General features: G+C 38.0%; 1 protein-coding gene and 1 pseudogene across 2 annotated transcripts in view; one reads left to right on the forward strand and one right to left on the reverse strand.

Annotated features, from left to right (window-relative positions):
* LOC123649336 (zinc finger protein 726-like) overlaps nucleotides 1–27,497 on the reverse strand; it is a 42,188-nt gene that overhangs the window by 11,504 nt on the left and 3,187 nt on the right. For both annotated transcript variants that reach the window (XM_045567419.1, XM_045567420.1), the window contains exons 2-3: nucleotides 18,802–18,928; nucleotides 17,489–17,584 (exon numbers count right to left, since the gene is read on the reverse strand). In XM_045567419.1, the coding sequence (XP_045423375.1) occupies nucleotides 17,489–17,584; nucleotides 18,802–18,928 (223 nt within the window). The remainder of the gene's footprint in view (nucleotides 1–17,488; nucleotides 17,585–18,801; nucleotides 18,929–27,497) is intronic.
* On the forward strand, nucleotides 1,709–8,242 carry LOC123649362 (annotated as a pseudogene).

Raw genomic sequence — 27,497 nt, forward strand, 5'->3', positions numbered from 1 at the left:
ATTCTATCCAAAGTATGCAACGTAGAATTTGGAAGTGGTATGTGTACACCCATGTTCATTTCAGCATTATTCACAAAAGCCAAGAGGCATAAGCAACCCAGATGGCCTTCAACTCATGAACACATTAAAAATATATGGTATATAGACAACGCAATATTATTCAGCATCCAAAAAGAAAATCTTAGGCCAGGCTCAGTGGCTTATGCCTGTAAGCCGAGCCCTTTGAGAGGCCAAGGCAGGAGAATTGTTTGAGGCCAGGAATTCAATGCCAGCCTGAGCAACATAGTGAGACCCCGTCTTTACAAAAAAAATAGAAAAATTAGCTAAACATATTCATGTGCACCTACTGTTCCAGATACTCATGAGGCTGAGGAAGGAAAAACCACTTGAGCCCAGGTATTTGAAGCTGCAGTGAGCTATGATGACACACTGGACTCTACCCCAGGCATGAGAATGAGAGTCTGTCTGTCTTAAAAAAAAAATCACAGAAAAAAAAGAAAATCTTGGCACATTCTATGATAAAAGTAAACCTGAGACTATTATGTTAACTGAAATAAGCCAGTAACGATGTTAGCTAGTGTATGATTACACTTAATATGCTGTATCTTAAGTAGTCAAACTCATAGAAATAGAAAGTAGAATGACGTTTATCAAGGGCTGGAGAGAGGGTAAAATGGGCAGTTGTTACTTAATTGGTATTCAGTTTTAGTTTTGCAAGATGTAAATTTCTACAGATCTTGTGCATAGCAATGTAAACATACTTACTACTCCTGAAATGTACATGTAAATAAAATTAAGATGGTAAATTTTATATGTTTTATGAATTAAATATTTTTAAAAGAATAACTAAAATGGTTGTCAAGCTTTTCAGAAATTACATTCAAATGACAAAAGTGCTTCTCTCACACCAAGATAATATAGATTCATCAACACATATTGATACATGGCAAATTTAAGACTATTTCCAGGGGGTGAAAGATGATGGAGTGGTGGTGACCTCCCGGATTCATGCTCCCAGAGACGAAGGCATGGATCTCAGTCTCCCACAATGCTAGAGGATCACTCCCCCACAAGAACAGCAGTGTGAATCCACAGAAAATCAGCGTGGGACACAGAGAGCAAGAAAAGACTGAGGTGAACGGGAAATCAGATCTTGAAAATCTGGAGAGTGTGGGACGGACAATAGAAAGGGGAATGTGGGATGGCTGTACCGGCCTCACCTGCGAGTGAGGGGGGTTCAGCCCCACAGGAAAGTGGCCTGTTTCCCCACTGACCTCCACACCCACTCAATTAGGGATCTGCCTGAAGCCAGTGCAGAATCACCGCGGGAGACGTGGGGGCTCTGTGGAGAGGAGACAATAGCGGGAGGCATTTTGGACCCTGGAGCCGTGTCGGCAGACTGCAACCGGCGGGAGAGGGTTCACGCTAGATTGCAGCAAAAGACACTTGGGGGATGCCCAACTGTCTTCTTTACATGGGCAGCTGGGCTCCCTCAATCCCCAGCTCCCCTGGTCCCTTCCAGACCCTGAAAATTCACCCCCAGCGCCAGCAACTGGCTTGTGGGCAGCCGCCATTTTCAGAGTCCACAGCCTAGCCGCTGCAGAGCAATTGGGAACCACGCAGCTCCATCCCCTAGTCTGTGGCCCCCAATTAGGAGCTCTGCCTTTGCATGAACACTGAGTGCTTCCCAGTCAAGAGGGAGTGGAGCATGGACTTTGTGGACATTGGGGCGGGGAGGAACATCGCCCCCGGGAGCTGCAGTAGGCGGGGCGCTGGGCGAATGTGGGCACCCCCCCATCCCCCTAGCCACTGTCTTTCCCGAAGAGAGAGGCAGAAAGCACTTGGGGAGAGGAAGAGGCAAGGAAAAAGTCACTTTCTGTCTGCAATTAAGTCAGCCCAGTGACGGGACTCTCAAACCGGTTTCAGGCCAAATTAATTCTCTGGGGCTGGACCCAACAGGAGCAGCCCCCAGCTGAGGCAGCAAAATCCTGAACAACATGCGAGGGGCTCCCCCTAGTGACAGAGGAGGCAGCTTACCTGGGCTGCTGCACAGCCCAAGATACACGCACACAGAGTGCCTCTGTCCAGCCTAAAGCTAGCTGAAAGAAGGGACCTAAGGATTGATCCAGATGGGAAGGCCTCAGCGAAAGAACTCTGGGAGTATAAAGAATAAAGCTGAAACCTCGCCTTTGAAGAAGATTACTAATTCTCCACCAGTTGGCACAAATTAAACTCGAAATCGCAATATGTCACAGGAAGAATTTCAATCATGGATCATTAATAAGCAGAATATTTTACAAGAAAAAATGGATAACCAAAACAAAGATAACACAAAAAAGATCCAGGACTTGGAAGAAAAATTCACTAAAGAAATCGAAATATTGAAGAAAAATCAAACTGAACTCCTGGAAATGAAGAATTTATTCAGGGAGCTACAAAACACAGTGGAAAGTCTCAAGAGCAGGGTAGATCAAACAGAAGAAAGAATCTCAGAGATCGAAGATAACACTTTCCAATTAAATAAGTCAGTCACAGAGATGGAGCAAAGAAATAAGAGTAAAGACCAGAGTCTGCAAGAAATGTGGGATTATGTGAAGAAGCCTAACGTGAGAGTTACTGACATTCCTGAGGGTGAAGAAGACAATAAGCAAAGGTTAGATAAGCTATTTGAAGACATAATTGAGGAAAATTTCCCAGGCCTTGCTAAAACTCTAGATATACAGTTCAAGAAGCTCAAAGAACCCCAGGGACATTCATACCAAATAGGAAGATGCCACGTCATGCAGTTATCAGATTGACCAAAATTTCCACTAAAGAGGCCAATCTACAAGCTGTTAGGAGAAAGAAGCAAGTTACATGCAAAGGAAAATCCATCCAAATTACGCCAGATTTCTCAACTGAAACCTTACAAGCAAGAAGAGACTGGGGCCCCATTCTCACTCTTCTGAAACAAAATAATGCCCAGCCTAGAATCTTATACCCAGCTAAGCTCAGCTTTATATATGAAGGCGAAATTAAGACATTCTCAGAGAATTCACCAAGACAAGCCCAGCTCTCCAAGAAGTACTCAAAACAGGGCTACACACAGACCAGCAAAAGAAAGACCTACGAATATAAAACTAATGAAGAGAAGATAAAAACTCAGTTATCACAATGGCTCAAGTGAGAAAACAGAATAATGAAATTGAAGCCAACATGAGGGACAGAAATCAGTCTCACTTATCAATTCTCTCACTGAATGTGAATGGATTGAATTCCCCACTCAAGAGACATAAACTGGCCCAATGGTTAGAAAAATACAAGCCAAGTGTCTACTGTCTTCACAAAACTCATCTAACCTGCAAGGATGCATTTAGACTGAAAATAAAAGGGTGGAAATCGATATTTCAAGCAAATGGAAGCCAAAAGAAAGATGGCGTGGTTTATTTAATCTCCAATAACTTAGTTTTTAAATCAATAAAAGTAATGAAAGACAAAGATGGTTACTATATCCTGGTGAAGGGTACAATTCAACAAGAAGACATAACTATACTTAATATATATGCACCCAACTTAGGTGCACCCAGATTCATAAAGCAAACCCTACTTGATTTCAACAAAATGATAGATAACAGCACATTGATACTCGGAGACATTAACATGCCTCTGACAGTACAGGACAGCTCCTCCAAACAAAAAATAAACAAAGAAATAATGGACTTAAATAGAATGCTAGAACAAATGGGCCTCACTGACATCTACAGGACATTCTACCCAAAATCCACTGAATATACTTTGTTCTCAGTGCATGGGACATTCTCCAAGATCGACCATATCCTAGGACATAAAGCATGTCTTAAAAATTTTTTAAAAATAAAAATTATACCAAGCATCTTCTCAGATCACAGCAGAATAGAAGTAATAATGAACTCTAACACAAACTCTCATTCCTATTCAACGTCATGGAAGCTAAACAACCTTCTCCTGCATGACTATTTTATAAATTAAAAAATCAAGATGGAAATCAAAAGATTCTTTGAATTAAACGACAATGCAGACAAAACTTATCAAAATCTGTGGGACACAGCTAAAGCAGTCCTGAGAGGAAAATTTATTTCCATAAATGCCTATATCAAAAAGACAGAAAATTTACAAATAGACAATCTAATGAATAGACTCAAAGAGCTGGAGAAGGAAGAACAGACTGATCCCAAGCCCAGCAGAAGGAGAGAAATTATCAAGACGAAATCAGAACTGAATGAAAAGGATAACAAACAAACCATAAGGGAGATTAATAATCAAAAAGTTGGTTCTTTGAAAACATAAACAAGATTCACATACCTCTGGCTAGGCTAACCAAGAGCAGAAAAGAAAAAACTCTAATTACCTCCATCAGGAACATGAAAGGAGAAATCACGACCGATGCCACAAAGATACATGACATCATCTATGAATTTTACAAAAATCTTTATGCACACAAACTGGAAAATGAGGAGAAAATTGACAATTTTTAGAAACACACAGCCTTCCCAGGCTCAACCAGGAAGAAATAGAATTTCTGAGGAGACCAATATCTAGATCTGAAATCGAAAGAGCAATAAAAAACCTTCCCAAAAAGAAAAGCCCTGGACCAGATGGGTTCACACCTGAATTTTTCCATACCTACAAAGAAGAACTGGTGCCCATCCTACATAAACTATTCTCCAATATCGAGAAGGATGGAATTCTCCCCAACACATTTTACCAAGCCAACATAATTTTAAAACCAAAACGAGGAAAGGATGCAACAAAAAAAGAAAACTACAGACCAATATCCCTTAGGAATGTAGATGTAAAAATTCTCAATAAAACCTTTGCAAATTGAAACCAAGTGCTTATCAAAAAAATAATCCATCACGACCAAGTGGGCTTCATCCCAGAGATGGTTTAACATATGCAAATTTATAAATGTAATTCACCACATAAATAGAAGCAAAAATAATGATCATATGATCCTCTCAATAGATGCAGAAAAAGCATTTGACAAAATTGAACACCCTTTTATGATAAGAACACTTAACAAAATAGGCATGGACGGGGCCTATCTAAAAGTGATACAAGCCATATATGACAAACCCACAGCCATCATCATACTGAATGGGGAAAAATTGAAAGCATTCCCACTTCAAACTGGAACCAGACAAGGCTGCCCACTGTCCCCCTTACTTTTCAACATAGTATTGGAAGTCTTTGCGAGAGCTATCAGGCAAGAGAGCAGAATCAAGGGAGTCCAAATAGGGAAAGAAGAGATCAAACTCTCACTCTTTGCTGATGATATGATGTTATATCTAGAAAACCCCAAGGATTCAACCGAGAGACTCCTGAAATTGATCAATCAATTCAGTAAAGTCTCGGGATACAAAATCAATACACACAAATCAGAGGCATTCATATATGCCAATAAGTCAAACAGAGAACCAAATCAAGGATTTAATACCCTTCAAAATAGCAACAAAGAAAATAAAATACCTAGGAATATATTTCACTGAGGTAAAGGACCTCTATAGGGAGAACTATGAAACACTGAGGAAGGAAATCGCAGAACATGTAAATAGGTGGAAAACCATTCCATGCTCATGGATCGGAAGAATCAACATTGTTTAAATGACTATACTGCCCAAAGTATCTACAGATTGAATGCAATCCCTATTAAATTACCAACATCATTTTTCACTGATATAGAAAGAATAATTCCACGCTTTGTGTGGAACCAGAGAAGACCCCGTTTAGCAAAAGCAATTTTAAGCAACAAAAACAAAATGGGAGATATTAATTTACCAGACTTCAAACTATACTAAAAAGCTGTGATTATTAAAACTGCTTGTTATTGGCACAAGTGCAGGGACACAGACCACTGGAACAGAACAGAAAATCCAAATATAAAACCATCCTCATATAGCCATCTAATCTTTGACAAAGGAAACAAAAACATACCCTGGGGAAAAGATTCCTTATTTAATAAATGGTGTTGGGAAAACTGGATAGCCACATGTAGAAGACTAAACAGGACCCACAGCTTTCACCTCTCACAAAAATCAAATCAAGGTGGCTAACAGACTTAAATCTTAGGGGGGAAACTATTAGAATTCTAGAAGAAAATGTAGGAAAGACTATTACAGACATTGGTCTAGGCAAAGAATTTATGAAGAAAACCCCTAAGGCAATCACAGCAACAACAAAAATAAATGAATGGGACCTGATGAAATTAAAAAGCTTCTGCACAGCCAAAGAAACAGTCACAAAAATAAACAGACAGCCTATAAAATGGGAAAAAATTTTCGCATACTACACATTAGATAAAGGACTGATAAGAATTTATTTAGAACTCAGGAAAATCAGCAAGATAAAATCAAACAACCCTATCCAAATGTGGGCAAATGACATGAATAGAAATTTTTCAGAAGAAGAAGATATAAGAATGGCTAACAAACATATGAAAAAATGCTCAACATTCCTAATCATCATGGAAATGCAAATCAAAACCACAATGAGATATCACTTAACTTTAGTGAGAATGGCCTTTATCAAAAAGTCCCAAAACAACACATGTTGGCATGGATGCGGAGAGACAGGAACACTCATACACTGCTGGTGGGACTGTAAACTAGTGCAACCCCTGTGGAAAGCATTATGGAGATACCTTAAACAGATTCAAGTAGATCTATCATTCTACCATTCGATCCAGGAATCCCATTATTGGGCATCTACCCAGAAGAACAAAAGTCATTCTATAACAAAGACACCTGCACCCGAATGTTTATAGCAGCACAATTCACAATTGCAAAGATGTGGAAACAACCCAAATGCCCATCAATCCACGAATGGATTAGTAAACTGTGGTATATGTATACCACGGAGTACTACTCAGCTATAAGAAATAACGGTGATACAACATCTCTTTGGTTCTCCTGGAGAGAATTGGAACCCATTATATTAAGTGATGTATCCAAAGAATGGAAAAACAAGCATCACATGTACTCACCGGAATATTGGTTTCCCTGATCATCACCTAAATGCACATCGGGGAAGGGTTCCAATTAGATATCAGACTGAGACGGGGGGTGGGGGGAGGGGATGGGTGTATGCCTACATGATGAGTGCGTTGCGCACTGTCTGGGGAATGGTCATGCTTGAAGGTGCTGACTCGAGGAGGTGGGGGGTGGGGGGAGGGGATGGAGGTATGACTACATGGTGAGTGCCAGGCGCACTGTCTGGAGAATGGACACGCTTGAGGCTCTGACTCAGGGGGATGGGTAGGACATGGACAATTTATATAACCTGAAGTTATGTACCCCCATGATGAGCTGAAAAAAAAAAAAAAAGAAAAGACTATTTTTATGACTACTAACCCAGACAAGACAAAACAACCATTGAAAATCAGCCAGGATAGGTTTATCATGACAGTGAAGAAGCCCAGAGATGTAATACATACAGTTCTATGAAATAGGGGATTTCCCATTTCTTCATTGGATCCACGGACAGGTCAGAATCTAGTAGAGTGGCACCAATTAAATATATCTTCTTTCTTGGACGAAGTGATAGGATTTCTAGATGAACATGGGCAACTGGAGGAACTTTCTAGCAGTCTCCCCCAAAATGTGCCCATTCAGAGAGTCTTATAGATGCAAGTGAAGACAGCCAGCTAGAAGCTTCCATCAGAGGCTCCTTGCAAGAGACACATTTTGATTCAATACAGAAAAAACAGGGTAGCTACTGTGATGAAGAATCTGAATCTGAACTTTTTTATGGCAATGAGGAATTCATATCTGTTTGTGGTTCCAATGAATAAGATAACTAGAAAACATTACCAAGTCCAGAAAGTCTTCCCATAAAGATTAGGGGCACCAAAAAGAGAACCCCTTGCCAGAACTGAGCCTGGAACAGCCACAAACCACCAAGCATCATCAGTTGTGGATTCAGATATACTAGCGATGTCACTTGAAAAGTCAGATGGAATAGAGTGGAAGGGGTAGATGTAAAAACACCAAAAGCACAGCTGATGTTGTGGTATCCAGATCAAAAAAGGGAAGACACCATTCAGTCAGAGCAAGCTAAACTGCTAGCTTTGGTGAAGCATGTCCATTGTAAAGGATATCCGAATGAACATGTTGAACTTCTCACCAACTTCCCTCCAAGGAAACTATCTCGTCTGGACTATGACATTATGTTACAAGAGGCAGACCTTAGCCCTTAAAAGACTGTCTTTGTACAGGAAATAAATTAACACCATGGCCTGAACTCTCTCAGCTTACCCTCCCTTTTTTCACTTTTCCTGTGATACCATATCACCAAGTATGCATTTTGGCTCACTCATACGACCATAAGCCAAAGTTGGGCAAACAAGTTACCTGCCTTCTTTTTTATTTCTTGTTCTCTCCTATGGTCAGTCTCTTTCTACCTCTTTATTTTTTCTTTTCTCTTTTCTTCCCCAACCCCCAGCTTACTTTTTTCTTACCTAATATGGTGACCAAATAGAAGTGTAGAAGTGTAAGGATAAGTTCTCTCATAGAACTATCAGCAGGAAATGTGTGTTCCAGTTAAGTAGTCTCTTGCACAGCACTTCTTGGGGATCAAATGTTACTCTCCAGACTCCTTTGGCACAGGAATGGCTAAATTCAGCATATGAACAAACTCCCTTTTTGTAAGTTCCCATTTTCAGTAGGGAGAAGAAATTCTCTAACATATTTTGTTTTCTCTTGTTCTTCATGTAGGAAATATCATACAACAAAATATCTAGGCTTTGGTTTACATACAAAAAGCATCCTTTATTATTATTAATCACATTTAATTTTTTTTAAGGATTCCCATCTTCCCAGAGGTAAGAATTATTTCCATGGCATCTGTTATTTGCAGAATGAGTGTTAAATGTGGAGTGTGTAGCATGGGGTAGCTTTCAGTGCCCTAGCCCGAGATAGTTTTCTTTATTATTACTCTATTACCTATATTGACCCTGCTGGTCCTACAATGAACATCTAGTGAGCAAACTGTGGTGACCAGAAAAGGAAGGTGCTTGCTGTTCTGCCAGTATGACATATTAGCTCCTTTGACCCCTCCACTGTCTGTGTCCAGTGATCCACAGGAAGGCAGCTGGTCAATAATCATGCACAAGAGTGCCTTATAATTGTAACCACTCTGGTTATTGATTGTCCTATGTTCTTTAAGGCACACTAGATATGCCCCTGGGGAATAAGAAAATGTGCAGCTGAGAGTTGCTAACCAAGTGCCTTTGGATAGAAATAATAATTCACTCTTTCCTCCTGGTTGGAATAGTCTTTAAAAGTCCCTGTTGACTGAAAGAGCATAATTCCTGAAAAATGGTGTTTTTTTTTAAAAGGTATCAAAACTGAAAGCCTCTCTGAGGGCAAGAGCTTTAAACTCAATTCATAAGAAAACATAATTAAGGGGGTTTGTGGAGATTACCAGCAATATTCAGATGTTGTGCGTTTCTTTTGTCACAAAAGCCACATTCAAATTGTAGTTAGTGAAAGGTTTCTTAAGTATTTTTAAAAGAGGCCATGTCAAATCTGTATAATATTATTTATATACGAGTTTCACTATATATATGCCCAGTTCTTATTTTGTGCTTAAAATAGAGTCCTCTGAAGGGGCAGTAATACTTCTGGTAACAAAATCAGAACTTTATAAAATCATTATATGGAATGTACATATTTTGTCAATTGGGGATTTAGATTGAATCTTCTACTTGAGGAACATAAATTGCTACTGCATAGAGACCTTTAAGTTCCAATCTACTTTAAGATTCCTCTCTTGGTAACTAGGGAATTGGGGTGGGGGGAGAATCTACATGTTGCTTGTACACAATTACACAATATGGTTTCTAATGGCTAGATTTTGAGGGATCTTCCCTAAACAATAAGCTGTTAATTTCTTCAAGATCACAGAAAATTCTGTTTATTCTTCAGTGAGTCCTTTTGATTTAATGTTCTTACATTTTTTCCTCAGTCTGTGTAAGTACTTATGTGTAAGTATGTAACTGTATAAATATTTATAAATATTTTTACATAATTAGTTTCATTTATACGTTGACTCAAAGTTCTCTCTTTAGATTGGTGACTGAGTAATAACACTTTGGTGTCTTTTCATAGGCTCTAGAGACTAATTAGCAGTTTCTGATTTACTGAGGAAATATAGATTTCTTGTTAATTCCTCAATTGTATCTCTGAACTTGGATAACATACTTGCTACTTGAGAAATAGAGCTGTATAGTATCAAAGGTGCACTGGAGGGTAAAAAATTTGTTGGCAGTGGACATGGCAGAAATCTAAAAATTAAGAGAGGCACATTGTTAAGAATGTTATGCTCATTTTTGTGCTCTGATGGCATCCATCTCCACTCCCAGCAAAGTCAGAGCTGAAGCCCAATGGAGAAAACATGTGAAGTCAAAATTTTTTCCTATTGTTCTCTATATTTCATTTTCTTGCCTACTAGCTTCTCTTGATAAAAACATATCAAGAAAACCTAACGCAGCATGTTCATTAATGAGAATATAGTTCTTTTTGCTTTCCTCAGCACTTCCATATTCATTTATGAGAAACCAAAGTGACTTTTTCAACTTGGATTACTGTGAAATGATTAAATATATATAAAGTGATTCAAGACACAACATGATACTTTCATCCAACTTAGATACAACTGGGATGTTTAGGGTACAAAGGTAGAGGATTTTGTTTTATTTTGAGGCAAGAGTATAATTATCTTGAGGTTGATATAGAGGCCCATGGGGAGGAGTTTTGGATTGTACATGGGAAGAGTAAATAAGGAGTATTGCCTTGACCGAGAACTTAACCCAATTATGGAGTATACTTCTTCCAGTTTGCCTTATTTATTCTGCAGATTCCTTTGATCTTTGGGCCAGAGATTTTATTGAATAGGTTAAATGAAGTCAGTAAGGTTAGTTAAAAATAATTCCTTATCGGTGCTGTAAACAGCTTGGAAGACAGTTTAAAAGATAGGGAGGAAAAGAACAAGGTACACTTAGAGAGTGATGAGAAAAATACAGGGAGATAGAATGAAAACTAGTGGGGGGAAATGAGAGGCATACTTTTTTGAATTCGATTTAGAAAGGAAGAAGAGAAGAGAAAGAACAGTGTCCAATGAGAAAAGAACAGGAAACTAATTTTAAGTAACTTCCATGTGCTAGGTGCTTTATGTGCATTTTCTCCTTTGATCTTTCTAAAAACCCTACAAAATGTATATTTTCCCCATTTTATAGATAAGGAATAAAACAAGTGTAGAGAACTTGTTGAGGATGTCACAATTATTAAGTGGCAAATCAGAATTGGAACCCAGAGTCCATGCTATTTTTACTTCTATAGTATGCTCGACAATAGAGGAATCAATTTACCCAAAGGATTGTCTTCCTATTGTTTTGGTTTGTAAATTATCATAAGTTTTGTTTTCTTAAATCTAAGGAGTGTAGTTGAGAGAAAGCTTGTGGGATTTGCACTATGACTTAAAATTCTTACTTATGTCATTATTTTGAGAAGCTGCTTACCAATTCCTTTTAAAAATGAAGCACTCATGAAAATGTGAAAGAAAAATAACTGGGTGGCATTATTTGCCAAGAATAAATGGAAAGGATAAAAATGAATTTTATCTTTAACTGTTTTTCAGAAAGGATAAAATGATCTTTTCTGCGTACATCCATACTTGATTACTGAACCCTGTATGTGTATGTTTTACAATCTTTTATAAAAGTCTACTTCCTTGACTTTATATACAAACAATTATTAATTGAGTCCTTAATCAAAGTTGGAAATATTTTTAAATATAAGATCTGATTCTTACTTGTTTTATCCAGTTACAAGACATACTATAGATAAGATAATTGGAGAACATGTAAATGTTCACCTTTCTGAGGTTGAACTATAATTACAATAGAAGTTTAGAAAATAGAATAGAGTAGGTTACAGTTAGGAAAGTCTTCTCAAAGATGTAAGACTGAAAGGTGCCAAACACGGTAGTTTAAATTTTCTTTTGACTCACCTATATTCTCCAACCATACCTTTTGTAACTACTAGATTTAGGGTATAAAGTTTGTCAATAATAGATAACAACTCTCCAAGTAGGAAAGGATTATTGATCCCTAGGACTAAAGATTATTATCTAGCAGAGAACTCACTTATACACTTAGGAAAAATACCAGAGGGAGCCACTAAGAACTGAAAAATTAAGTAAAGTGGATGACAATTCTAATGACTTCCTTTTGCCTATAGTAAACTTAAATTTTCAAGTGAAAATTTTAGTAAATATGGGATGCCTACTAATTATCTAACTTACTTCTTGCATGATGTGAAATCCTAGCATGTTGTTCTGAATATTTGAATCTAAAATTACAAAAACTTTAATATAGAACAAAACAGAAAGTGAAAATACATACAGAATGTGAAATTAGCAAGATGGTGGAATATGAAGTCCCCTGCTTGTTTAATATCCCCACAGCAACAAACATTTTGCAGCCATACATGGAAAAAAGTGCCGTTATGACAGCCCAGCACAGTGGCTCATGCTGGTACTCTTAGCTACTAAGAGGTTGAGGTAAGACCACTCCAGTCTAGCAGTTTAAAACTAGCCTGGGGCCGGGCGCGGTGGCTCACGCCTGTAATCCTAGCACTCTGGGAGGCCAAGGCAGGTGGATTGCTCGAGGTCAGGAGTTCAAGACCAGCCTGAGCAAGAGTGAGACCCCGTCTCTACCAAAAATAGAAAGAAATGATTTGGACAACTAAAAATCTATATAGAAAAAAATTAGCCGGGCATGGTGGCGCATGCCTGTAGTCCCAGCTACTCGGGATGCTGAGGCAGTAGGATCGCTTAAGCCCAGGAGTTTGAGGTTGCTGTGAGCTAGGCTGACGCCACGGCACTCACTCTAGCCCGGGCGACAAAGTGAGACTCCGTCTCAAAAAAAAAATAAAATAAAATAAAAAAATAAAACTAGCCTGGGTGATATAGTGAGACTCTATCTTAAAAAATGTGCTTTTATGAGAGCTTTGGGATCCAGGGAGGAGGATTCCAAAGCTGCTAAAGCCATAGAACAAGGAAGGTAATTTTAAAAAGACAGGCCCTGATTCAGGTGGGAAACTTGAGGACCCCTGTTCTTGGCTACAGACAAGGAAATGGCCCAGTCAACTTGGTCCCACTGAGAATTATGAAATGACCATGTAGGCATCTCCAATCTCTCCCAGCCATGGTCTGGTGGTACTCTTGCCTATCAAGAGAACTGGGGAGAGATGCCCACTTGTGGCCATGGAGACAAGCCTGCACAACTTGGTACTCACTGTGGTCTCTGATGCAGTTCTGTGACCTGGTTGCAGCCCTCTTAGACACAGTTATTGCCCAGTTCTGCCCACCCAAGGACTTTTGCAGTGAAATGGAGAAAATTCTGAGTGGGAGCCACACTCATTCATACACCTGATGTCAGGTCCACCCTAGGCATACCCAACTGCAGGTCCCTGCCCTACAGATCAAAGTCATGAAGGCAATCCAGCCTGCTTATGAATAAGACAGAATTCACAACTAGCCAAGCCCCTGGTAACAGGCCCACACTAGAGGCAGACCTAACTGCATACCCAGGTGCAGACTTGTAACCCAGTTACAACCCCTCTGATCTGCAAACCCAGGAGACCCCATAAGCCTGGTACCCCAAAATGAAGATCTTTACCTGCTGAAACTGGCATATTAAAAACTAGAAGAGGTGTGTGTTCCTTCAAATGTGCAGATAACAATGCAAGTTTATATTATACCCACTTTCAATGGCTCTATTTTAAGACAGTATTGGAAATCCTAGGCAGAAGTATTTAAAATTGTCACTGTTTGCAGATGACATGATCTTATATACAGAAAACTATACATAGTACATAGAAAACTGTTTAAATTAAAATATGCACTCGGATGAAGTACAAGTGAACAAAATATTAAATTAACATATAAATATCAGTGACTCCATACATTAACAACAAATAATAAAAGAAAACAATCCCATGTAAAATAATAGCAAAACATTAATTTTTAGCAATACATTTTATCAGGATGAAAAAGCTTTACACTGAAAGAATATAAGATATTGATGAGAGAAATTGAAAAGGACACCAATAAATGTAAAAATATCCCATATTTAGGGGTTCCAAGAATAAATACTTTTAAAGTGCCATATAATTCAATGTGTTCTATAGATTCAATCAACTCCCTATCAAAATTTTAATGGCATTTTCTATAAATATAAAAAACACAATATTAACATTTTCATGGAACTTCAATAGACTTTGTTTTCTTTTCTTCTTCTTCTTTTTTTTTTTTATCTAGAAACAGTCATGCTCTGTTGCCCAGGCTAGAGTGCCATGGCGTTAGCCCATCTCACAGCATCCTCAAACTCCTGGGCTCAAGCAATCCTCCTGCCTCAATCTCCTGAGTAGCTGGGTCTATAGGCATGCACCACTATGCCTGGCTATTTTTTTTCCATTAATATTTTCAGTCATCCAGATAATCTATTCTATTTTTAGTAGAGATGGGATCTAACTCTTGCTCAGCCTGGTCTGGAAATCCTGACCTCAAGCAATCTCTCAACTCAGCCTCCATCAGTGATAGGATTACAGCCATGAGCCACCATGCCTGGCCAAACTAGAATAGACTTTGAATAGCTGAAGTAATCCTGAGGAAAAACAAAGCTGAAAGCATCATGTTTTCTGATGTTGAACTATATTCCGAAACTATAGCAATAAAAACAGAATGGTATATATATTAAAAATGACACAACATCAGTGGAACAGAATAGAGAGCCCAGAAATCAACCCATGCTTACAAGGTCAACTAACCTTTGACAGACACAACAAGAATATACAATGCAGAAAGTATAGTCTCTCCAATAATGGGTGATAGAAAAACTGGGTATCCACAATCAGAAGAATAAAACTGGACCATTTATCTTACACCATGCCTCCCAAATTAACACAAAATAAAATAAAGACTTGCATAAGATATGAATCCTTGAGAATCTGAAAAGAAAATATATGAAAAACCTTCTTGATATTGATATTGGTAATGGATTTCTTGAAAATGGCACCAAAAGTATAAAAAGAAAAAGAAAGATAAATAAGTTGGACTCCATCAAATTAAAATGCTTTTGCACAGCAAACAATAAAATATTTATAGGATGGGAGAAAACATTTGTAAACCATGTGTCTGATAAGATGTTAATATCCAAATTATATAAGAAACATAAATCAAAGGCAACAATAATAATAATAATGACCGTAATAATTGGTTGAAAAATAGGCCTAAGACTGAACTGATATTTTCCCAATGAAGACATACAAGTGGCCCACATGTATATGAAAAGGTGCTCAACATCACCAGTTGTCAGGGAATTACAAATCAAAATCATGATGAGATATCACTTCACTCATATTTGTTAGGATGGCTAATATAAAAAAGAAAAGTTTTGACAATGCTGTGAAGAAAAAGAAATCACTGTTGGTGAGTTGTAAATTGATACATTCATCTTTAAAGCAACTGTGTAGGATCTTTAAAAAATAAAAAAAAAAAACAATAGAATTACCATACAATTTACCAATCCCTCTTCTGTGTATATAATCAAAGGAAATAAAATCAGCATCTCAAATAAATACATGCATTCCCAAGTTCATTGCAGAATTATTCAAAGATGCCAATAAATGAAAATAACTTAAATGTTTGTGAATGCTGAATGGACAAAAAAATGTGGTATATATATACAATAGATTATTATTTGGTTATAAAAATATTCAACCATTTCAACAACATAGATGGACAGGGAGGGCATTACACTAGCTGAAATAAGTCAGGTACAGAAAGAAAAATATTGCATGATCTCCCCTATATGGGGAATCTAAAAAGGTTATACTGATAGAAGCAAAAGGTGCAAAGGTGGTTGCTAGGGTCTGAGGTGGGAAAAATGAGGAGATGTTGTTCAAAAGGTACATTCATTTATATAATATGATGAATAAGTTTTGTGGACCTAATGTATAGTATTGTGACTATAGCTAATAATAATGGTTTTTATCTTAAAAATCTGCTATGACAGCAGACCTTAAGTGTTCTGACTACCAACAAAAGGTAACTGTGAAGTGTTAAATATGTTCATTAACTTGAATGTACCAATCATTTCACAATGGACACATATCAAGTCATTATATTGTATACAATGATTATATAGTTATACGACATGTTTTTTTTTTTTCTTTTTTGAGACAGAGTCTCACTTTGTTGCCCAGGCTAGAGTGAGTGCCATGGCATCCACCTAGCACACAGCAACCTCAAACTTCTGGGCTTAAGCGATCCTACTGCCTCAGCCTCCCGGGTAGCTGGAACTACAGTCATGTGCCACCATGCCCGGCTAATTTTTTCTATATATATTTTAGTTGGCCAGATAATTTCTATTTTTTAGTAGAGACAGGGTCTCACTCTTGCTCAGGCCGGTCTCGAACTCCTGAGCTCAATCGGCCTGCCTCGGCCTCCCAGAGTGCTAGGATTACAGGCATAAGCCATCGCACCCGGCCATTATACAACTTTTATTTGTAAAGAAAGTATATATACATATATATAAATGTGTATACACATATATGAATGACACAGTCCCAGTAAGCTTCATACTAAACAACAGGAAATTATAAAATGATAGTTATTGAGAAATAAAGAAGATGGTTAAGATTATTTAAAATTGAAAAAAAAGGTAAAATGCAGAAGTTAAATATAGGCTGAACAATAATCTAAGGTGCCCAATGACATAGAATATTTAAGAAATGTAGGGAGTAGATATATTAAACTATATTAAAGTTGAGGAATTTGGGTGTGTCAAGTTTATTATTAATCACAGTCCACACTAAAACAGAATTTAGAAGTAAAGTAACATTAGATTTTATTATATTTAGGGAGATAACTTAGTGTTCTGATAATATTACTGAGTATGAATTTCTGTAGAATTGCATTTAACACTTCCATAGGATAGGAAACAATGAACCAGAAAATACAACATTTGCTTGTGGTGTTCTGGGATTTCTGAACCAAATACCAATACCACCACTACACTAAGACCTTTTAGATATGATGCAAAAACGGAAATTAAAAAATCATTTATCATTCATTGATTTCCTCAGAAATACAGTGATATTCCCATCTCTTGAAAAGCAATGGAAGAGCAGTCACATCCTGTGGTCCCCTGTTAGCCATGAAAAGGACTCTGACTCTCACTGTAAATGTCAAGGAAGATCACGGAAGATCACAGAAGATCACTAAGTCAAGTCCTTAGATAACATAAGAACAAAGGCCAGAGATGCCCATATGTGAGATTAAGAGAAAGAAACAAGGCTTCTCAGAAACCATTTCCATTGGAGCAGAACTGCCCAAACCACAATTTAAAGTCTGGCTTTCTCCTTGACCTCTCTCACCTGTGTCATCTGCTTCATTCACTCCCACCTACCTGGGTGTTCTGCTACAGTTTCACATCTCTTCACATTCCAGAGCCCTTTCCTTTGCTCCAGACAGGTGATCAGGTCTGGCTTAAAGACAGCAAGACCTGTTTTATGAGAGAAAAAAAATGGTATCACCCTTACTCAGATTCTTCAATTACCAACCTAGTATTGTGCTCAGTAGAAAAGAGAGAACATGGCCGGCCGCGGTGGCTCATGCCTGTAATCCTAGCACTCTGGGTGGCCGAGGCGGGTGGATTGCTTGAGGTCAGGAGTTCAAGACCAGGCTGAGCAAGAGCGAGACCCTGTCTCTACTAAAAAATAGAAATTATCTGGCCAACTAAAAATATATATAGAAAAAATTAACCGGGCATGGTGGTGCATGCCTGTAGTCCCAGCTACTTGGGAGGTTGAGGCAGTAGGATCACTTAAGCCCAGGGGTTTGAGGTTGCTGTGAGCTAGGCTGACACCATGGCACTCACTCTAGCCCAGGCAACAGAGCCAGACTCTGTCTCAAAAAAAAAAAAAAAAAGAAAGAAAAGAAAAAAAAAGAAAGAAAAGAAAGAACATTATATAAGATTTTAGAAAATTAATCAAAAAGTACCATTTCCTGATGGAAACTTCAGAATATTTAGGAAATATATGAAATTTGTGTGTCTTGGTCAGGTGTGTTGGCTCACACCTGTAATCTTAGCACTCTGTGAGGCCAACGTAAGACAATCGATTGAGGTCAGGAATTTGAGACCAGCCTGAGCAAGAGCAGGACCCCATCCCTACTAAAATCAAAAAAATTAGCCAGGCATGGTAGCACACACCTACAGTCCCAGCAACAACTAGTGAGGGTTAAGCAAGGGGATCGCTTGATCCCAAGAGTTTGAGGTTGCAGTAAGCTATGTTGACACCACTGCATTCTAGCCAGGGTGACAGAGCAAGACTCTGTCACAAAAGCAAAATAAAACAAAAGTAAAATAAAATAAAAGAAAATGTGTGGGTTGTTATCTCTATTACCCAGCACTAGTGAATCAAAAACTGACTCTGGAAATTTAGTTTTATGGTGTAGATAATATTTTATGCCACTAAATTTCTGAAATTACCATCTAGAATCTAGAATGAAGGATACAGATCAGCTCAAGAATGGGTAAGATTAAAGTCAAGGTAAAACATCTTGAAGATTTTTTCTATAAAACAAATCCCCAAGATTTCCTTGGAAACAAAGATCTAAAATTAATTCATATAAAGCAGAAACTCCCAGAAAACTTCCTACTAAGGAAGGATATGAAATCCTTAGTGTGGAATAGAAATTGTGTATTGAAGTTATCCTCACCGAGGGAGACCAGGTTTCTGTAGTTCTCTAACATCACATCTCTATACAAATTCCGCTGCACAGTGCCCAGGCATGCCCACTCTTCTGGAGAAAATTCTATGGTCACATCCCTGAATGTCAACAGTCCCTGAAAGAAAAACACATATTTTCAAAGTGACTATGGGAAGAGTTCTTAATTTGGCTCCAGGTGAAATGAAAGAGGGAAGATAACATTTTCTTAATTATATGAGTGACTGGAATTGTTCCAAGAGACAATGTTTTTTCCTTTTTAAATATTTATTAGATGTTTGGTGTATTATCTTTTTTTTGTTTTCCATTTCAGCTTATTATGGGGGTACAAAAGTTCAGGTTATATATATTGCCCATGTCCCACCCATCCCTCTCAGTCAGAGCTTCAAGCGTGTCCATTCCCCAGACAGTTCACCTGGCACTCACCATGTAGTCATACCTCCATCCCCTCCCCCCACCTCCCACCTTCCCAAGCCAGCACCTTCAAGCATGACCATTCCCCAGATGGTGTGCAACGCACTCATCATGTAGGCATATACCCATCCCCTCCTCCCATCCCCCCCTGCCTCAGTCTGATATCCAATTGGTATCATTCCCCAATGTGCATTTAGGTGATGACCAGGGAAACCAATTTTCTGGTGAGTATATTTGATGCTTGTTTTTCCATTCTTGGGATACTTCACTTAATATAATGGGTTCTAACTCTCTCCAGGAGAACCAAAGACAATTTTTAACACAAAAATATACTGTAATGTATACCGTAACTCTGAGGAATGAAACTGACAATAATATCAACAAATCCAGTGTAGGTACTATAGTTTTCTGGATAATACAGTATAAAATTCAAGGCACCAAAACAGACATTTACATTTTTAAGTTCTACATTACATCATGCAGGATAAGTTGTATATATATGTCAGATAGAAAAGTCATGCTTAAGTAAAAGATACCTCTCACACTTTAATGTGTACAATAGGCCTGGAAAGGAAATGACTTGTTCAAGTTCATGCAGGTGCCACTCCCCATTATTGGCATCACTACCTGAGTTCTGCCTCCTGTCAAATCATTCACTGTGTCCCATCACCCTCCTCCATGGTCTAAAGTTCTACTCTCTTTGATATTTAACTCCACATTCTCTTCTTTTACATGCATGGATGTGTACATATGTAAGTTATATATTGTGTCTACATGTATGCATACATATATACATGTGTTTTTATATTGTCTACATGGTACCTAATTAACCTAAAAATGAATGAGTGCTCATAATTAAATAAATAAGAACAAATATTTTCCAATTTCACATGACTTGAGTAAATATTTTGGTGAATGTGACTAGTTTAATATGTTTACTTTAATAAAAACAATCATGTCTTCTGATATATCAGCAAAATATTCATTTACTTAACTTTAAGGTTATTGCTTTTATAATATTTGCCTAACAGACTAGTATAAAAATTGTTATAATAAAAAGTTTAACCTGAGATGATGGCTAGATTTTTCTTATGTCTCATGAAATTTTACAAACATAATTGTTAACAATGAATAAAGCAGACATAAATGGAATGGAAGTTAATACATAAACCTATAATAATAATTGTTTCATAATATGTTTATTTAAAAATGGTTTTCAAATATTTTTGGTAACTATACTCTTAAAGTTTTGCAATGGTAAATTAAATGATGAATATTCATTGAATATATAGATCATTTCCAAATAAGATATAATGGTAAGACATTAATTATTAAATATGAGTTTAAGATTATATACATTTGGTTTCTTATTTCACAGATAAAATGTATTTAGATGTTAGGAAATATGTTCTTTTCTACATTGAAAAATTATTCCATTACAAAGGGTATTCTTCTAAACATTATAAAATGCATATTCAGAAATTATTAGTAGGTGAGCCACTGTTAAACTTCCCTACATCTTATGTTTTCACTATGAATTAAAGTTATTAAGACTTAAAATTCTTACTAACACATGGTAACTAAAACTAGAGAAAAGAGAAACAATTCCACATGCAGTGTGTATAAATTAAATAAGATGTATGTTTTTGTGTGTGCAAAAGGTTATTGAAATATACAGAAGGATGTGATTTCTGGTTAAAAAAAGTAACTTTTCCTAGTTTAGAATTTATTTAAAGGTTGAATTCAATTGAAAGAATAAAAGAAAAAAATGAAAGAGATAGAGTGGATACAGAAAGTTAGAGAAAAAAGAGAATCGAGCCGGGCGCGGTGGCTCACGCCTGTAATCCTAGCTCTGGGAGGCCGAGGCGGGTGGATCGCTCGAGGTCAGGAGTTCGAGACCAGCCTGAGCAAGAGTGAGACCCCGTCTCTACTAAAAATAGAAAGAAATTATCTGGCCAACTAAAAATATATATACAAAAAAATTAGCCGGGCATGGTGGCTCATGCCTGTAGTCCCAGCTACTCGGGAGGCTGAGGCAGTAGGATCGCTTAAGCCCAGGAGTCTGAGATTGCTGTGAGCTAGGCTGACGCCACGGCACTCACTCTAGCCCGGGCAACAAAGTGAGACTCTGTCTCAAAAAAAAAAAAAAAAAAAAAGAAAAAAGAGAATCGAAATACAAGAGATTATAAAAGGTATATACAAATCTTATCTTGTGTGGCCAAAACTGATTGAAATTGGATACATTTTTTATAAGGTTTTATTAAAATTAGCTTTCATATTAATAATACAGAAATTCAAGGGTAAAATTTGACTTTCTTGTTTCAACAAGATTTTCATGAAGTATTAATTGGAGATAATAAAAGTATTTGCTTCACTTTTTCAGGAAACTATTAAAAAAAAAAAGAAAAGAAAAAAGAAAGAAAGAAAATGACCAAATTTCTTAATTCAATTTTTGTTTAACTATGACCATCTACTCTTTTCTTATTCCTTCTTGGGGATTTCCTTCTGAGCTTCACAGAGACTGAGAAACTCCTTTCACTGGTCAAATAACTCAGTCTATTTGTAACATGTGATCAATTTCTCAGCATTTCTATTGTGGACACTACCCTCAGTCCTCCAGACCAATGGAATATATAAATGAGGTACTACAACATCAACTAACAAAGTTTACAGAAACTTTTAACCTTCTCGGGACTAATGCTCTCCTATTGGTATATTTAATATATGTTCTAGGCAAGGCATGGTGGCTCATGCCTATAATACTACCACTCTGGGAGGCTGAGGCAGAAGGATTGCTTGAAGTCAGGAGTTTCAGACCCCGTCTCTACCAAAAATAGAAAAAATTACCCAGACGTGGTGAAGCACACCTATAGTCCCAGCTACTAAGGAGGGTGAGGCAGAAGGATTGCTTAAGCCCAGGAGTTTGAGCTTGCTGTGAGCTAGGCTGATGCCAGGGCATTCTAGCCCAGGCAACAGAGTGAGACTCTGTGTCAAAAAAAAAAAAAATGTTCTACCCCCTTTGGAAAACATTAGCTTTCTCCCTTCAAAATAACAACATAAAAGCCCATGCACCTGCATTAAGTAGCACATAAACAAGATCTCCTTAAAGGTGATATTCTTAATTATGACAACTTCAGCCTAGAAATTATATTTATTGAAAACACCATCAAAGTACATTCCTTCTACCCCTGGTGGTAGAAACCATATCAGGTATTGCTGATCAGTCTCTGGGATGATAAATTGAAGGTCAATATCTCTTATAACATTTTCTCACCCCTCCATCTAAAAATGGCTCTGACAAAACCCAACACTTGACTATTTACCTCAAATTTTTCTCTAGGAATGATCACCTATCTATTTTAGATGGAGATTCTATTTTGGGGAAAACTATCAATTGCTTGCCTGTCCATCAAGAAGATAGCTACATGCAATTTAGAGTGCTTTTGCCCTAACAGGGTGCCACTTACCATGAACACATAAATAGACATCTTCCTATAACCTTAGGAAAAATTGCTGGTAGGTCAAAGTGCTACCTCTATCACACATCAACAAAAAGCAACTGATTTGCTGGCAGAGGTTTATTAGACATCACATTGTTTTAGATTATATACTACATGAGCAAGGAGACAAATGTACAGTGACAAATGCCTATCATGTATACATAAATAGTTCTCATGAAATAAAAACTAATCTAGGAGAAATCATAAAAGATGACACTTTTAGAGACAAGTCTCTAAGAAAGAACCTAGATTTAATTTTCTTCCTGATGTTTATAATTGGCTCCCAATGGAATAGGTTTTTGTTGTTCTGGCATACAAATCCTCTTTTGATTATCCTTATGAGCATTAAATTCTACTATTCAAATTATTAATGCTATGTATCTCATGGTTTTACTTCTTCCAACAAAACCAAAATCATGGTATTCCAAAGATTACAGATAATAAAACAAGCAACAGCAGCTATATAAATCAATGACTGGACTGAAGTCTCATTCTTGGCACTCTGTGATGCCATTTCAATTTTGGTTTTGGGTTCTCTTAAAATATCTCACTAGGCTACATCCTCTTCCCCCTTTCCCCGTGTGGGACAGGACTCTCTAAGGATGAGAATACCTGGTGATGAGGGACAACTCAAGACAGAGACTTTGAGCCACAGAGCTTCTGAAGTGAAATATTTTGATTAAAAGGGAGAAATATGAAAGAAAAGAAACTTTTTGTCTAAAAAATGCAAGCCTCCTCTAAATCATCAGGCTCAGAGAAGCACAGAAATGAGGCGGCAGTCATGTTCCACTCCCCACCTTGAGTATTAAGCTAATTAATCATCTCTAGAAACTGCTTGCTCTGTGTGTCCTCTAGAATGACACAAGTACCTATAAATTAACCTAAAGTGCCACATGCTGAACATCATAACTCACTGCATACTTCAACAACTTACAGCCAATCACTGATCAATGTTTGTGTAAATAAATAAGAATTCCTGACAAACAAGTTTGCATTTTCCCACTCCATATCCCCCCTTTTGCCTTTAGAAACCTGCTTACAACAAGTACCAAAAGGATCTCACAGCCAAGGTTACTTTGGTCTGTACTTACTCTGGCTCAGGTAAACTCTTCAAAATTATATTTTGTGCCTCGGTTTCTTCCTTTAGGTTCAAAAATTTACAAAGTGTTAATACCAGGGGGACAAAACCAAAAATGGCCTTGTCTACAACATCAAAAACTGAACTTGAAACAAATTCCCATTAACAGTGGAATGTGTGAGCAAATTGGGTGAGCCACAGCCTCAGACAGCAGTATGTGTGCCACAAACTGAGACACAGAAGCCACAGAAAAACCTTTGAAGCATAATATTAAAAGAATATTAAAGGTAACATTAAATTATGAGACCTCAAAGAGGCAAAACTGAGCCATCCTCTGCTTCATGATAGACATTTAAGCTAAAAAGAATCATAAAAAGAATTCAGGATGGCAGCTGCCTCTGGGTGCAAAAGGGAGGTGAGATCAGGGGGCACACCACAGCTGCCTGAGGCTGTTTCTGTACCTGGATGGTCATAGTTTTATTACTTAAATTCTGCATGAAACTATTTATTTTAAGAATACTCTTTACTTCTTCAGATCCCATCACTCAATCCACTCTGATTTTCTGGCAAGAAAATAAGAATCTTAAACTCAAATCATGGAATAAAATACACAAATACTTGGGAAAACTGGAATTATATGGTAGCAAGATTTTATAAGGGAAACAAAAGGGAAACAGCTCAGCCCGTTTTATCCACAAATCACAAGGAACCCTATGTTCACTAGGTTGAACACATTCTCAAGTTGAGAACCACTCCTACTGTGGAGATACAGCCTAGTGTGGCTCACTATTAGGTAGTGAGTGAGAGAAACCTGAGAAGCTGGGACATTTAATTCTGGGAGCTCCACACATCCTACTGCCCCTCCTCACAGGATGGAAATGCTCCCTCTTCCAGTTTCTCAATTTGCACCAGTGATCACTCACTAGGAGTCAGTTGAAGGTTTTGACTTATGATGTCATTATTCTGACAACGCTTCTAACACCAAAATTTTTGGCATTTGCTGAGCACCAATCAATTCTCTAACACTAATGGGTGAGCCAGCAATTCAATCCTGACACCATCCGGAGATAGCACAGAACCCACAGCTTCAGGGCCTGGTACCACATCAGTGCTCACACTTAAGACACCATTTACAAGCCCTGAGGGCCCATCTATACTTCTGAACAACTGCCTGTAAACCAGGGGTTCTCATAATCCCCTTCTCACATTCAATAATTTGACGTAACTACTCACAGAACTCAGTAAAACACTTTAAATACATTTACAAATTTATTAAAATTGCTACACTTCCGAATGGAAAACTGGAAAAGTGTAGGGCAAGGGAAAGGGGTGGGGTAAGACGGGGCTGGAAAGTATACCTGGCACATAGCTGTCATTAAAGAAACCCCCAACTTTTTGTTCATCGAGAGCACCTCACTGCAAAAAAAACAAACCAAAACAAAACAAAACAAAAAAACCCCAAAAAACACCTTTCGCATTATGACTTAAATGATGCTCCCTCTTTTACCTACCATAAAGCCAGACACAGACTCTACAAATTTCCATTTTTGTCTCATAAACAATTAGATAAACAATTCTGCTTTCACTGGTTTGAACAGAATACTTGATAAGGCAATACGGCTTAAGTTACTCTCTTTCTGCCAGGTCCCTGAAATTGGTGCCCCCTCAGCCTTAGCCAGCAGACAACCCCTCTCTGTGCCCCGTCTAAGAAGAGCATGAATACTAAATAAACCAGTTTCTGATTTTGCCACCACACATTCTGCCTTCCCCCTCCCACCTGTCTTCCAAACTTATTTACTCCTAACTGTGACAGAAGCTTATAGATCTTATATTTGGTGCTTTTCTCATATTGCAATACTACTTTACAATAAAGTCACTTCCCACCTAAATCTGAATTTGTTTCATTTGTCAATGTATAATAATAGCCCCAAGACAATGACAGTTGCTATCATAGACGAGGCATCACACTCTCCTTCCATTCCAAACCCAACCAAACTTTCTTCTGGATCCCCAGATTTCCAGGGCTCTATAGCTTCTCAGGATAAAGGGCTCCTTCCATGATGTTCTGAGCAGGCTGGGACACCTCCCAGAGTGGCTCACCAGAAGAAATATTTTGGCCCTCAATGACTTCCTGTTGCAAACTGAAGACTGGCCTTGGCTTCGAATCACTGGGCTTATCTCTCTGCTTCTCAGTTAGGGTTATTCATTTAATTGTAAATAAGAAAATACCCAGTGTTTCAAGAATCCAGCAAAATCCCTTCAACTCAGATTTTATGTTTATAAAAGGGAAGGAAATTCTGAAGGCAAAAAATCTGAAACCACAAGTGTTTTTTCTCTTCTCTCACACCACATCAATCAGGAAAGGAGAGTTCTCTGACAAAAAAAAAAAAAAAAACGTACAATTTCACACTACCACTAAAGAAGCAATCAATTTTTCAGGAGACACCAGCTAAATATCTCCAAATACAGTTAAATTGTGACACTATCTACCTGGACATAGCATCAAATCACACAGAATGAGGACTCAGTCCTACAAAACTGTCCCCACTTCAGATGCCAGTTGCAAATCCAGGCCTGCAAACCCTCTGACTAATCAGCTTCAAATTACAGTTCTGAGGACTGAACTCTGATCTGTTCTTTTGCTGAAAATTTTTCCCGAAGGTGGCCTGATGAGTCATGCTCACAAATGGTAAAATCCCACTAGGCAGGTTTTGTTAACCAAATATAGTGTGGTTTACTTCCCAACCTGACTCTGGTATAGCATTAGCATCACCTAAAAGGTAGAAAGCCCCCCATCTTAACTCAGGCATCCTAGCAGATCCTTATCTTAACTTGAAAGATTCTCCTGTGTGGACCTCCCAGAGTCTTCACACCTTTATCATAAATTAAGCATCTCCTTTTTGGTCTTTTAGATAAAGCCTAACTACCTCAGCCAAAGAATCTTTAAACCCACCTATAACCTGTAAGCACCCCCACTGCCTCAAGATGTCCCACCTTTTGGGCCAAACAAATGTATGCCTCCCATGTACTGACTTATGACTTTACCTTTAACCCCTGCCTCTCTGAAATGTATAAAACCAAACTATAACCCAACCACCACGAGTCCACTTGCTCAAGGCTTCTTGGGAGTGACTCTGGGCCATGTCCTCAAATTTTGCTCAGAATAAACCTCTTTCAAATATTTCAGAGTTTGAATTTTTCCATGCACAGTTCCATGCCTCCCTTTGTAGATTTGATTTATTTGCTAGACCACCGTAAACAACTCTGGGAAACACTTATATTTACCAGTTTATTATGAAAGATATATTAAAAGATATACACACACAGCCAGATGAAGATATAAATAGAGTAAGGTATGGGGAAAGGGGTGCAGAGCTTTTGAGTCCTTGCTAGGCTCACCACCTTCCAGAAACTACCAGGTGTTCAGCTGTCTGGAAGCTCCCCAAACCCTGTCCTTTTTTTTAAAATTGAAGTTTCATTTAATGGGCATAACTAATTTAACAATAGGCCATTTTCAGTCAACTTAACCTTCAGCCCAAAGGTTGGGGGTGAGACTGAAAATTCCATCCCTCTAAGCATATGGCTGCTTCCCCTGTCAACAAGCCTCCCATCTAGTGGTTTCTAGGGGCTTTGCAAAACAAACCACACAGGAACATAAGCTAAGGTGTGTTTGAAAGGCTTATTGTAAATAACAA

The sequence above is a fragment of the Lemur catta genome, chromosome 13, assembly GCF_020740605.2.
Source record: "Lemur catta isolate mLemCat1 chromosome 13, mLemCat1.pri, whole genome shotgun sequence".
Lineage (NCBI taxonomy): Eukaryota > Metazoa > Chordata > Mammalia > Primates > Lemuridae > Lemur > Lemur catta.